This window comes from Aulonocara sp. 'chitande type north' Nkhata Bay, linkage group LG3, assembly GCF_057382095.1.
Source record: "Aulonocara sp. 'chitande type north' Nkhata Bay isolate Kocher_YH1m ecotype deep benthic linkage group LG3, A_spYH_male_GT1.1, whole genome shotgun sequence".
Classification (NCBI taxonomy): Eukaryota; Metazoa; Chordata; class Actinopteri; order Cichliformes; family Cichlidae; genus Aulonocara; species Aulonocara sp. 'chitande type north' Nkhata Bay.
Window position 1 is genome coordinate 20,968,397 of NC_141346.1, and position 14,810 is coordinate 20,983,206.

The following is a 14,810-nucleotide window of genomic DNA, read 5'->3' on the forward strand; positions in this document are numbered from 1 at the left end:
AGGCTGATTCACTCAAAGCTGAGTGCTTCGACGGATAGTCATAAATAGATTCACCATGGCAACAGGTAAATACTCTACTTGAGTGCAGTGGGTTGAGGACTGTGCTTCATTGTAGAGATGGCACGATACCACTTTTTTATGTCCGATACCGATACCGATATCATAAATTTGGATATCTGCCGATACCGATATGAATCCGATATAGTGTTTTTTAATCAACAAAACTGTTTTTTAAATATCTTGCTGCATTTTGCAAGTCTGCAAGTTCATACTCAAGTTTAAAACAACAACTACACTAAAGCTATTCTGTTATACCTGTATACAAAAAAAATATTTCATAGTTCAGCAATACTGATCAATCTAATAAACTTAGACCTACACCATCCTCCCTATTCTGGTATTTTAAAGAGTACTTAGCGTAAATATTAAGCAACCTAACTAATAGGGTTCCAACTCCCAGCAACAACAAAAATAAATAAATAAAAAATAGGGAACCACCCCTCACGCGCCACCTCATGATGCTTAATCGACGTAATCAACCTTAATTTGATGCAGTGTGAAAAAAAATGCACAGAAATCAATTATTTTTCAAGAAATATTAAATAGATTCAACATCTTTCTTCAACAAAATTGCAGACTGCACAGATGGTACCTTCCCAAAGGAAAATGTACTATAGCTTACTAGGGTATATATATTAGACTTAATAGTCACTATATACAGTAATTGACTTTTATTCATTTTACATCAAATTAAAACTTTGTGTGTCAGATAATTATTTATTAAAAGCTAGACATTTTAAATGAGAATAAGAAAGAAAAGTATGTCTTTGTGCCCCCTTTTCCCAGTTAATGCCCTATCGGCCCCCCTGGCTAAACTTTGCTAGATCCGCCCCTGCACAGTTACCAGCGTCAGCTACGTAGAAAAAGATCCTCGAGTAGAAAGTAATATTAAATAAATTCTAACAACAGCTTATCAAGCTTAAACGTGCTGCTGTTGTTCAGCCGCTGGTTTCCTCTTTCTGGTGCAAAGTGGGCCAAAAACAAAGACGGACTCGCGACAGAAAAGCCGATCAGCTGATCATTTAAGCAGTTTCACGATTGAAGTAGCAGCAGGAGAGCGAGAGGCAGTCGCTCGTTAAGCTTAACGCAGGAATGCTTTACAAACATTCAGAGATGGACTTACACACTTGCTTTACTTCTCTCGGGGATAACTTTGTCGGAGATGAAATGCCAGGTTGCTAGCGAAGCTCCAAATGCTATCCAGACCACCGACAGGTCCGGCATGCCACAGCCGCTCTATCACGTGATGCATACTGCTCCGACATGCTAACGTTCTGAGGTGAGTTACGGCGTGTTGCAAGTTTTGTGAGGTGCTTTCGTGATATTTAATGGATCGGATTACATTTTTTATTTTTCTCCGATATCCGATCCAGTCATTTAGGTCAGTATCGGACCGATACCGATACGTAATATCGGATCGGTCCATCTCTACTTCATTGTAGACCATTATTTATATTTATCTTTCATAAAAAAGGGAAAAAACTATTTTTTCCTGTTCAGGGTTGTTTACTCCTCATTTTACCCAACTTCATTTTTACTTCATGCTGACAAACCTAGACTCTGGCCAAATGATGCATTTAATGTTTACATCTAATTAATCAAATAAAGATACAAATATCAATCAAACAGAAAAGACACATTATATATCCAGTGAAAACAGTTTTGTGATTTCCAACACTTATACATACACTGGACATTTAAACATTTAATGACTACATTTGAACATTTACACATATTTCAACATGAAAAACAATAAGAGTGCACTTGGATTGTCTGCAGCCTGGATTTGAAAACTACTCTAAGCTACATTTATTTTTAGGTTTTTTTGGATGTTGGAGAACCAGAAAATTCATCCACCATTGCTACGATTGCTGTCTGCATTAGTCACACTGCTATCATGTGTAGTATTAAAACCACATAAAGTTTTCCTTTTTTTTTAAAAGCAACATGTTTTTTTTTCTCAGAAAGCTCAGAAGCTGCACATGAAACAATAAAACTAATGCTAACGTAGACAGGAAACACTACATGTGGCAAGGCAAATTTATTTTGGGATCATCTACCTGCTTCTCATTACACTAGCACTCTTGCTATCCTTCTTCACTCAATCCACAAATCTTCTTTGTGGTCTTCCTCCATCTTCAAAAGCATTTGTCCAGTATAAAGATTGTATCTCCACTGTTTTTTGTCTCTGAACTGCTCTGCCTTGCCTGTTCCTCTAATGTACTAATTTCTATTTTTTATTTTTTTAATTCTGGTCTCTCATAATCAAAATCTTAACATCTCCAACTCTCTGACCTTCAGCTCAGCCTGCTGTCTTTCTTTCCCACCATCCTAAATCCTACATCACAGCCAACCCTCAATGTTTGACCAAAAAAACCCTCACAAAACATATAACATACCACCTGGGCTCTTTACAGTTAATTTTAACAAACTGTTAAACAATATTACATGAACAGAAATACATTAATAACTAAACCTAACACTGAAGAAGTTCAAAATGTTTGAAGAAAAAAATTATTCTTTAATAAGCAGTTTGGCTATGCATGGAGCTGCCTTATGCCAGCAAACACAATATTTCAAAATACCTATGATGACAACAGTAGCTCCCATAGCAAAAACAAGTGGCTGAAAAAATGTAGCTGGATCACACGCTTCCAATCTCTGGTCAATCTCAAACCCTTCTGGTACTGGTACTGTTGGTGAGAATTAGAAGAGAGGTGTCAGACATGATCTACAGGGTGGGCCGTTTATATGGATACACCATAATAACATGGGAATGGTTGGTGATATTAAAGTCCTGTTTGTGGCACATCAGTATATGTGAGGGGGCAAACTCCTCACACCACACCATTGTTTTTCTTGTGACATTACCAATAAGTTTGAAGTGTCACATGACCCTCTTCCTATTGAAAAAACAAAAGTTGTATCCAAGATGGCCGACTTCTAAATGGCCACCATGGTCACCACCCATCTTGAGGAGTTTGCCCCCTCACACATACTAATGTGCCACAAACAGGACTTTAATATCACCAACCATTCCCATGTTATTACGGTGTATCCATATAAATGGCCCACCCTGTACTATTATTGCTTTATGCAGTCTCATCAACAACATGTTTACAGAAGAATACATAAAATTAAATTAAAAGATAAATAAATGCATGTTCCTTTCTCACAACAACAATCTGACACCTGTACTACAAAGCAAGCTTTGGATCTCAAAGAGTCAGCTCTGGGTTTTCAGCGTTGAGCTACATTCACAGTGGATTCTGGTTCAATGAAAAGTTAATGGCATTGGATGACTTCAGATGAGTATAGGCAAAGTAACCTTCAACACAGGTGAGTGTGAGCGGTGAGTGCTTGAAGCTACTACCAATGAGAATGCAGTATGCAGTGTACCACCGAGTGACGTTTGACCTGGAAGTAAATACAGTTGAGGTTACCTAGGCAATGGAATTATGGGATGTGTGCATGTGACCGGTCGTCTTCAAAGCAATGTGCAACGACTTAATCAATTCCAGTTTGGATGCAGCTTTAGAAAAGCGGTTCACTTCTTATTGGGCTACAACACCACGTGAAACTCAATTGCAGACCTAAGGCTGATCAGTCAGTTATCTGGAAAACAGCATCAGTAAGAAATTCACATTCACTTTATTACTGACTTCATTAGGTACAGGATGTTCAGCTGCTCATCAGTTCAGGCATCTAGTCACCCATTTTCATAGTTTTAACTGAATGAAACTAGGCATGGGGGAGAAAGGTGATATGAGTGACTGTTAATGTGGCACCAACAGCAATTGGGTTATTTCAGTTTTTCAGAAACTGCTGATCTGCTGGAATATTTCAACACAACCATATCTAAGATTTACCGAGGATATCCACCCTCAAGTGACACCTAGAGGAACAGCAGTTTTTACATGTTGGCTTCTTTTGAGCATCAGTACACTTTGGACAGGTAGGCAGCCTATCACAGGGCGGCACACAGAACCACAAAAAACATTCATTCTCACATTCACACCTACAGCCAATTTAGAATCAATAGTCAACAAAGCAAGCAAGTCTTTAGACTCAGGACAGAAGCCAACAATTGGGGGTGGGTTTAAAAATCAATTTCCAGATTCAAATCATTTTTAGTTTGAATAATGCGATATTGATTAATTTTTGATTGATTGATTTTGTTCCACACAAAGTTGTAAACACAAAGATGTAAACACTTTATGTTTACATCTTTGTGTTTAAATCTTTACTTCCTGCACAGTGCTCTCTCTCAGTGTACTCAGAGCCGTTTACCATCAGAAATCTCTGTTTATTACACGATTCGCTTACGACTCTGCTGTTCAGTGCTCTCCACCACTATTTTTTTGTTTGTTTCTTCTTTTAATGACAAAAAAGCCTAATACAGTGGAACCCCAACTTACGAAATTAATTTGTTCCCGAGGGTCTTTCGTAAGTCGAAACTTTTCGTAAGTCGAAGCACCCAGTGAGTGAGGTGATGCTGAATGATAAGCTATAGGCTAATTGCTAACAACAATAGGTCGTTCAAGGGGTTGTAACATGATCCGGTAGGCATTGTAGGCTCAGCCAATCAGAGCCAGTGGATTTCGTTACACGGTCATTTTGCCGTAACACGGGCAGAAATATTGCCATTCAGTGCCTTCGTAACTTGAATTTTTCGTTAAATGGGGTATTCGTAAGTCGGGGTTCGACAGCATCTTTTACAAATTACGCCCTCTGCTTCACTTCAGCAGCATCAGGTAATGTTCATATGTTGATTCTGGGTTTTCTTCCGTTTTTGTTCTACTGCAGAATATTTTTAAGGAGGTAATTTGCTATTCTGTGTTTTATCCTCAGTAACATTGATACAAAGGTATGCTGCTGTGATGGTTACACCTCTGATGAAGTCTCACAAGTGTCAGCTTTGTTTTTCTACACAGATATAAAAATATGGGTATGCACTGAGAAATGACCAGAAGCATAATAGTTCTGACAGAGTCTAAATTGAATTGAGTCGAATCAAATCGATTCAGGACTTTTGAATCAGAATTGTATTTTATTACAATCAGTGACGATACCCAGCCCTTTTAACAGATAATGTGACAGTTTTCACTGTGTTTGTAAGTCACTCTGCTGACATTGGACAGAAACTGAACTTCTGATTGTTTAAAGCAGCTAGATTAATAAACCCAGTGTTGACTTACTGATCTAATAAACACCCTGATGTGAAACCAAATGAAGAAAAGATAATCTGGATATGTTGAACTTGTTTTGTAGTACAGGCTCCAGGAAGAAGATTCATTTCTTCTACAAACTCACCTATTGTCAGCTTGATGATTGTGATGGGCGTAGTCTTTAAAATGGCTGCCTTAGAGTTGTTTGTTCCTACCTGGGTGACATGACACTCGTACGTTCCATCATCATCAAATGTCGTGCCATACAGAAACAATGTCAATTTCCCTTTTTGCATGTCTGTATACATGAGACGTACTCGGTTCGCATAATGTGGCGGCTGAGTGCTTGGATCAGATGCATTGCTCTGGTAAAAAAGTTCTTTTTCTAGATTCAAGACAGCTCTGGTCCACATCACAGCTCCAATGGACTCCTTATTTGGAACCTCGCATGGCAGAATGGCAATTTCTCCAGGTGCAGCGAAGACTTTCATTGGTTCTGAAACGGAGAGGAAACAACACAAAACAGTTTAGCGCTAATATGATACCAAACAAACCAGAATACACTGCATGCTAAATATTTAAAAATTACTGAGAATCACATGAGGAGAATAATTTAGATTCCCCACAACACAAATAGAAATCAACTATAAATATAAACCTGTCACAATCTAAGGATCGTCTATTAGATCAAGTAACACTGGAAAAAATGTCGCTCTCCCTCAAACAGAAACTTACATTACAGAATTACACTAACATGCTCCATGTCATGGTCCCTGTGCCTCACCAGCTGATTCTGTATTAGGCAACATGTGTTTTCTCTCTCTCTCTCTCTCTCTCCTGCCGGGGCGATGCTCATTATGGGCTCCCGCCCCTGGCCCACGCACCTGCTGCCGATCGGGATAATCACAAGGCCGATTTAAGACAGCAGCACTGTGTCACTCGTCGCTGGATCGTTGAGTTATCAGCGTCAGTCGCTCAGTAGATTGTAAATAAGGATCTGTGAGTTCGTTCCGTCTGTTCGCCTCTAACTATAATCTCTGTGTACAGATCTATCCCGGACCTTTCCCTGCCTGCCTGTCATCCCGTGGACGAGTGAGTGGATGGTGTTTCCCCAGTGTGGGGAGTGAAGAGAGAGAGCCTTTGGAGGACGTCAGATTCCCGTCTTTTCCCTCACATACCCCGGAACCCTGGACCCCCCTCCCCTCCCTCCAGCACTTTGTAAATAGCATCACCTGGTGTCGTTGTGTAAATAAAATCTGTAAATCCTGTAAGGAGTCCCGGTCTGCGCCTGAGTCCGTTAACTGAAACCTGACACTCCAGAGTGGTCAAATGTCACTCAGGTTCCTATTTATTGGATTATGGTTCATTGTTGCTTAACATTTCTCTTTTGTTATATTAATTTCTACATTCATCATGTCCTTTTATCTTAAAAATGACTAAAAGAGTAGTTGTAAAATAATAAACTGATCATCTGAAGAGATTTCAGAGCTCACAGTACAGAAACAGCTTTAGTGAAGGTTTAAAAAGGTTTAAGGTTCGTATGGCCTCTGACAGTGGATTCATCTCTGTGCTTGACCTACTGGAACTAAATGCAGTATTCAGTAGAGATGGCTACCAGTATCCAGTGCCATTATGGCAGACCGAAAAGCAGCGCACATTCCGGTGCATCATTTCGGTGCTTTCTTTTTTTCCTGAGATGTCATACACTTTAGATTCTAGCCAATCATTTTACATTTGCAAGCGTAGTAGGCGGGTCCAGGTACGTACGTTCATTTAGAGCAGAGCTACAGATTAAAAATGCCCAAGGCGGAGCGGTCAAAAGTCTGTCTGTACTTCACAGCAAAAGATGCAAACTCAGCAGCCTGCAACAAGTGCTATTATGCTGATACTGTGATACTGTCAAAGGAGGTAACACCTCGAATCTGATGAAACACCTGGCATAGCGTTTTTTTAAAACCCGAGAAATGCACCGTATTTGATAGCTTGCTGCGAGACCTCACACCGAGCACATCTACTGTGTGGTGCCTGTTATCGACCCGGAGTTAGCAACATGAACCCGAAGAGGAGAGTCCTGGCCCCTAGCCCTGCCAGTGTAGCAGAAATGATGAGGATGATGATGGCAGCAGCAGCCGTTCTTCTCTGCGTGAGTAGCTTAATGTTGTTCGTGTGTAATTTACGTTGAGTAGGCTAACCACGTTATTACATTAATGCATGTAAGGTGAACTAGCAAACACCGTCGTAGTTACATGCAGCTGTCTTCTTGTTTGATGGCAGATACTCCCTTCACCTTGGCCAAAAAGGCTAAAATGACCAAAGAAAAAGAGGAAAACAGCTAAACATGAGAGGTTTTTGGACAAAGTTGGTGTTTTTTTTCCATTGTTTAAGCACTGCTTCCAGCCAAGAGTGATGCCATATATGCCCTCTAGCTGCAGAAAAGGCTAACATTGTTATCTTTTTACAAAAAACAGCTGAACATGAGAGGTTTTTGGACAAAGTTTGTGTTCTTGATTCTTTAAGCACCGGTTCGAGCACCGTTTAAGCACTGGCACCGTTTCCAAAGTACCGGTTTGGTACTGGTATCGGATAAAACCTAAACGATACCCATCCCTAGTGTTCAGTACTGTTGACTGTAATATTCTATTAGGGTGATTAGAGGATAATGTAGGTATTGCAGGTAGTGCGCTCCAGTGGTTTTCACAAAGGACTACATAAAGTGCAATACAGTGGTCCCTCGCTATAACGTGGTTCACCTTTCGCGGCCTCGCTGTTTCGCAGATTTTTTTGGGGTGTCATTTTGCATGCTTTTTTAAAAAAAAATTTTTTTACCAGTGCAATTTGTTCTGTGTCCTGATTGGCTGTAGACCATTGTCAATCAATCTCCTCCATGCCGTGTCTCCAGTACAGTACAGAATGCGTTCAGCTTGTCAATAATCTGGCAGTGTCGCACTCAAGTGCTGTACAGTATGTTTGTAAGTTTTCTCCCCAACAAACACAACAATGTAGACGAAACATTTTGCACCGTCAAAGGCACCTGCGCTAGCACCCAAAAGGCAGAGGAAGATGCTAACCATTGCACAAAAAGTTGGACTTCTGGACATGCTAAAGGAAGGTAGAAGTTACCGTATTTTCCGTATTGTGAGGCGCATTATGCAAAACAAAACAGTCAGATAAGTCAAACTTTACTCAACTCATTCTTCTTGCTTCTTCTACTTCCATACCATTGATTCATTAATGTTGAGTTCTCTGGCAGCTGCTCTATTCTCATGTTCTGGACCTGAAAACAGAGTTTGATCTTTGGTTTCATTCTATAATACTGGACTTACTTTTCTACCAAGGTTTGAACTTTGAGAGAGTTTAAACAAGACAGAAAAGTGTGAAAATGTTCAAGGTTGTCTGAGAAAAGTGTATAAAGTGTGTAGTTAGGGGTTTTACAGCCTTAAAACATCTATAAAATTGTTAAAAAAAAAAAAATCAAGCTGACTATGCAGATTTCACCTATCGCGGGTTATTTTTAGAACGTACCTCCTTTGATGAACGAGCGACCACCGTATGCAAAAATCGCAAAAAAACAAAACAAAGACAGCGACACAGGCACAACAGACTGATACAGTCACAAGACAGTGCAGACACTGCAACAATGACAGTGGGTTGTGCAAAAGACTGATCACTGTGTGTGTATGAGACTGGGCAGATAAGTGCTTGAAGTAGTGACCTGTATGAACGTGTGTGTGTTTGTGTGTGTGTGTCAGTCCACTCATTGAGTGTTCAGGAGTCTGACATGGGGAAGAAACTGTTTTGCAGTCTGGCAATGAGGGCCCGGTACCTCTGGCACCTCTTACCAGAAGGCAGCAGGGTAAAGAGTGTGTAGGAGGGGTGTGTAGGGTCTTCCACAACTGTGGTTGCTTTGCAGATGCAGCAGGTGTGATCAATGTCTGTGATGGAGGGAAGTGAGGCTCTGTGGTAAAGGCTGTGTAAATTCCAATAAAACAGGTTAATCTACTCGGCCCTAAAGATGTTAGAAATATGACATCTAACAAGATTCTTACTCTGGATGGCATTACCTTGACCTCCAGTAACACTGTGAGGAACCCTGGAGTCATTTTTCACCAAGACATGTCCTTCGGTGCACATAATAAACAAATATGTAAGACTGCTTTCTTCCATTTGCGCAACATCTCTAAAATTAGAAATGTCCTGTCTCAGAGTGACGCTGAAAAACTAGTTCATGCATTTATTACTTCCAGGCTGGACGACTGTAATTCATTATTATCAGGATGTCCTAAAAAGTACATCCTGAGTACTGCTGCTCACCTACAAGGTCGTAAATAATCAGGCCCCATCTTATCTTAATGACCTTGTAGTACCATATCACCCTATTAGAGCACTTCGCTCTCGCTCTGCAGGCCTACTTGTTGTTCCTAGAGTATTTAAAAGTAGAATGGGAGCCAGCCTTTATGCCCCTCTTCTGTGGAATCAGCTCCCAGTTTGGATCAGGTAACCCTGAATCCTCTCTTATTTATGCTGGATGTTTTTAAACACCTTTCTCCATTTAATTATTAGTTATTATTAATCTCTGGCTGTCTTTCGCAGCATGTTAGCCCCCTCACCCAGAACTGGTCATGGCATGTGGCCGCCCCTCCCTGAGTTAGGGGGGAGCTCGCACCATCCGCTCCGAGCTCCCTGACCTGCACTCAATCTACAGCAGGCGGTGCTGGACCAAGGCCAGGAAGATCGTGAAGGACCTCAGCCATCCCAACAACAGACTGTTCTCTCTGTTGAGGTCAGGAAAGCGATTCCGCTCCCTGAAGACCAACACAGAGAGACTGAGGAGGAGCTTCTTCCCGCAGGCGATACGGTCTCTCAATCACACCACCACACAGTACTGACCCACACATATAGTTCTTAAACACACACACTGGGCATTCTGGACATTGTTATCACTTAAATCACTTTAAGCATATTTGCACTGCAGAAGACATAATGTGGATTGCACAGCACTGGTCACTATATTCTTCATTTCCAGTTAATACTTGTACAGCTGCTGTTATTGTGTATTTATTTATTTATATTTAGATTTCTTCATACATTCTTATATAGTTCTATATTGTGTATTTTGTTGTACAGTTATTTTATTTTCAACTTTAATTTATATATTTTATCTTGTTCTTTCCCAGTTAAATTTACCCTTCATTCTAATTTGTGTTGTACAGTTATTTCATTTTTAACCTTAATTTATATTTTATTCCTTCTTAGTTAAATTTACCCTTTTTAATTTTTCATATTTATTTCCTATCTTATTCATAGCCTTTTCCTTTTTTGTTTTCTTTAGGTCACGAGCAGTTGTCCAAGCATTTCACTACATATCGTACTGTGTATGACTGTGTACGTGACAAATAAAATTTGAATTTGAATTTGAATTTGATTCTGCTGGAGGTTTCTTCCTGTTAATATTTTTTTCTTCCCACTGTCACCGAAGTGCTCGCTCATAGGGGGTCATATATCATATTTTCTCTCTTGTCTTTTTATTATTGTAGGGTCTTTACCTTGCAGTATAAAGTGCCTCAATGCAACTGTTGTTGTGACTATATAAATAAAGTTGATTTGAATTGAATTACTGGTGACATCAATTTGGTCATGTTAATATTTCTGATTGTTTAAAGCAGCTAGTTTAATAAATACAGTGTAGACTTACTGATATAATAACCACCTTCATGTGAAGCCAAATAAAGGAAAAGATCATCTGGATATGTTGAACTTGTTTTCCAGGAAGAAGATTAATTTCTTCTACAAACTCACCCATTGTCAGATTGAGAGTGTTGATTGGCTTGGTCTTCAAAATGGCCGCCTTAGAGTTGTTTGTTCCTGTCTGGGCGACATGACACTCATACGTTCCAATCTCAGCAAATGTCGCCTCCACTATATACAAAGACAATTGACCATTCCACATGTCTGTATGCAGCAGATATATGCGACTCAGAGAAGCTGACTTCTGAGTGTCTGGATCAGACGCATTGCTTTGGTAAAAAAATACATATTTTGAATCCAAGTAAGACCTGGTCCACATCACAGCCCCAATTGATATATCATTTGGAACGTGACATGGCAGAATGACATTATCTCCAGGAAAAATCTTGAGGGTTGTGGAGTCTGAAAGAGACAAAAAATACAACACAGACTAGTAAGCTGGAGTTACAGCTGATACCAAACAAACCAGAATACACTGCATGCTGAATATTAATACAATTACTGAGAATCACATGAGGAGAAACATTTAGAGAGAATCGGTTGCCCACGACACAGATAGAAATGAAATATAAATTTAAACCTTTTACATGTAAGAATCCATTAGATCAAGTAACACTGGAAAATATGTCTCCCTCCCTCAAACAGAAACTTCCTGCTCAGTTGTTTTTGTACACATTGCAGCAAAAAAAACCCTGAAATGTCTGGTTCCAGCAGTCTCCTGTCAAAAGCTTTTAGACCCAACATGATGTGTCTCAGATAGGATGAGTCACCCACTTCACCCCAAATCTACAGGTACCATTAGAGTTACCTGTACCTGAGCTGGACTGCAGTAAACATAGTTTAAATGAAAATCACATGTGAGCTTTAGACACAATCAGGTAAAGACTAGTAGTTGAAAGTATGGAGATAATTCAAAGACAAAGGCATCAATTTAATTTAAAAAAAGAAAAAGCCTCTCCTCTCCCATCATCAATTTGCCTGAAAAAAAATTACACAGAAAAAAACACTCTTACAACACTAATAGAAAATGTATAAATAAATGCCAAAATGTCAAAAATCAATTTTCAGACACTATATTATATTAACAGAAACTAGAATGATTTCAATTTCTGTGAACACCTGGGGAATATCACACTGAAGCTGGACCTTTGTACTTTTAAGCTTTAATATCTGTAAAACCATTAACAACGATTTGCACAGTAGAAGTTTATGCCTTAAATATGGAAATTTGTGCATAAAATATCAATCCCCGCTACACTGTGATTTCAATTGTTCACATTGAGAGTTCACATTCATACAGCCATGCGATGTCCCTTAAAGTGCTTTTTTTAGATAAAAGAATTTTAAAATATCCTCTACAAAGAGTATCAGCAAAATTTCCAACAACACCCTGATACCTGCTCATATGTAATCGAACATTCAATTTTCTCAAACAAAAAATTATTACAACAGGGACCTAAAAGTTTGCATAATTTACATTGAGAAGTTTATATTTGCCTTAATTTTTTCCCGGCAAATCTGGGATGATCAGGTGAGAGGTATTTAACGAACTGATATGGAAAGATTCCAAAAATGAAACATTTCAATCTCAAAAATCACTTGAATTAAAAGCCTTCCGAGCTGAGAGAATCTTCACAGATCCAACAGAAACATGTGTCTCATCGCTTTTGATATTTTTTTCATGATAAAAAATAAAAAAAATATTTCATGATTCCCCCTTTAATGCCTATTAAGGAAAATTGATCTTGAATCAATGAGTTTTGATGAAAAAGATCAGCATTGTGCTCCACATTGAAAAGCATTCTGATTTTTCTTCTGCATTTGATTCAAATTGAGGCTCTGCTGATTAGATATTTTTGTCGTGGTGATTCCTGATAGATCCTTCAGATGGTTTTCATTACTCACACGTGTGAACTTAACACCTGTCTGTCCTCCACCTGTTGATATTCACCACTAAGACAAACACGCTCTGTCAAAATCCAAACACTAAGTGCAGCACACGAAGTATCTAACATAGTACAAAGTAGGAGAAATACGCATCTCTGTATATACATGTGTCGCTGCTGGCTGCAAGTCTGACATCAGACATTCAGCCAAAAGAGCTGATTTACATCATTCTAATGAAAAACCTCACCTCCAGAAGATGATGGTGACAGACAAAGGAGAATCAAACCCAGCACGGCTCTTCTGGACACGTTCATCTTCGTCGGAAGTAGCAGTAGCGTTGAAGAGCTGCTTCTTCTTGGTGCGTTGGGGTGCTGTGAGCACTTGTACTCTTGTCTAACTGGACACAGTCTCCACTGTTCAATCGCAGGTTTTCTGCTTCAGCCCATCTGCCTCATCCTTCAGACTGGACGCAGAGTTGGAGGTTTGCTGCTCTCTACTGTTCATGTGTGAACTGCCTTAAATCCACATTCAGTTATTATTAAATCAACACTGAAAGTGCACAAAATGGGGGAGGAGACTACACATAAGATATTAAAATTTGTTTGAGACACTTGCATGTTTGAAATCCTCAATCAAATTGACAAGTATAATCCAAGTAAATAGAAAATGCAGCTTTGAAATGATGATTTCATTTGCTAAGGGGAAAAAAATTATCCTATCTTCCTGGGGCCACGTGAAGAAGTAATCCTCCCGCAAACCTGCTATATGGTTATGTCACTACTGGCAGGGGCAATCAGCCATTTGTAATAACTGTAAATGAGTCTTTCACATCACTGTGGAGGAATTTTACCCACTCTGCTTTGTAGAACATGCAGCAAACTGAGAAACCAAGAGGAGGCTAAATACTTTTTACAGCACTGTGAATTGGTTTACCGCCCTTTAATGTAAGCAAGATAGACTTTATATGCTAGGAAATGAGATTCATATGTATAATAACGATTTTTAAAAATAGTTGAGTGTTGAACTGCACACACAGACAGCAGGGGGCATCTGTTTCCTCTGTGGTGAACACCATACAAGCAAAAAGAGATCATGCTAAAGGATGTTGACTGACTCTTAGTCAGTGTGTTGCAACTCTGTTAAATGTGGACTCACAGACAGATTCACTCATTTCAGAGCAGAGGATATCACTGCCTTGCATGAACTTCATAACAAACATTTATAAAGCTGCTCGGAAATCAGGGAAAGACTTCAGTTCCCACAGTTTTATTCTCCTCTGGTTTAGTTTTAGTCTGAATTTGTCTTCAGTCTGACTTTGATGATAATCAGACTTCTCTGGTGAAATGACCCCCATGGCTCTGAGTTGTGTATTTACACAACTAACAGAAGAAGACGGCCGTAGTGATAGACGGAGCGGTTCCGAACGACAGCAACATCAGGAAGAAGGAACACAAGAAGCTGGAGAAATAAAAAGGCCTCAGTGAAGAGCTGGAGAAGATGTGGAGGGTGAAGGTAACAGGACCAGCTAAGCGACTGCGCAGGACCCTCAAGCTCCCAGGCGGTAGATATTATCATATAATTATAAATTATTATTGTAAAATAAGTGGATTTTATAAATATCCTGAACAGAAATGTTAAGTTATTTAATTGCAAAGATGGTGACTAAAGTTTTAATTTCAGGTGGAAAAAATTGATTTTATAATTAAGGCATAAAAACTGTACTGGACCAAAATCAGAAATGTGCAGAGTGCAGCAAACAGGTAATATTTTAGGTTGTTCATTTGATGTAAAACTGCTTCCAGGTTTGTTACACCAACTGTTTCACTTCATAGATGCTTTTCTGATCTAGTTATTTTTTTTCTGAAAATCTAAAATTTTACAATCCTACTATTTATCGTAATATGATTTATCCTAAGGTCCTAAAGAAGAACTTTACTTACTTGGACTAAC

The 14,810-nt window shown here is 39.3% G+C and overlaps 1 protein-coding gene across 1 annotated transcript; it reads right to left on the reverse strand.

Annotated features, from left to right (window-relative positions):
- Window positions 1-766: 766 nt before the first annotated feature.
- LOC147334495 (uncharacterized) lies at window positions 767-13,343 on the reverse strand. Its single transcript, XM_086272849.1, has 4 exons — window positions 13,108-13,343; window positions 11,025-11,375; window positions 5,374-5,724; window positions 767-2,753 (listed from the first exon to the last, which is right to left on the reverse strand). The coding sequence occupies exons 1-4, from the start codon at window positions 13,172-13,174 to the stop codon at window positions 2,575-2,577; spliced, it is 948 nt and encodes a 315-aa protein (XP_086128975.1). The 5' UTR covers window positions 13,175-13,343; the 3' UTR covers window positions 767-2,574.
- Window positions 13,344-14,810: the final 1,467 nt, after the last annotated feature.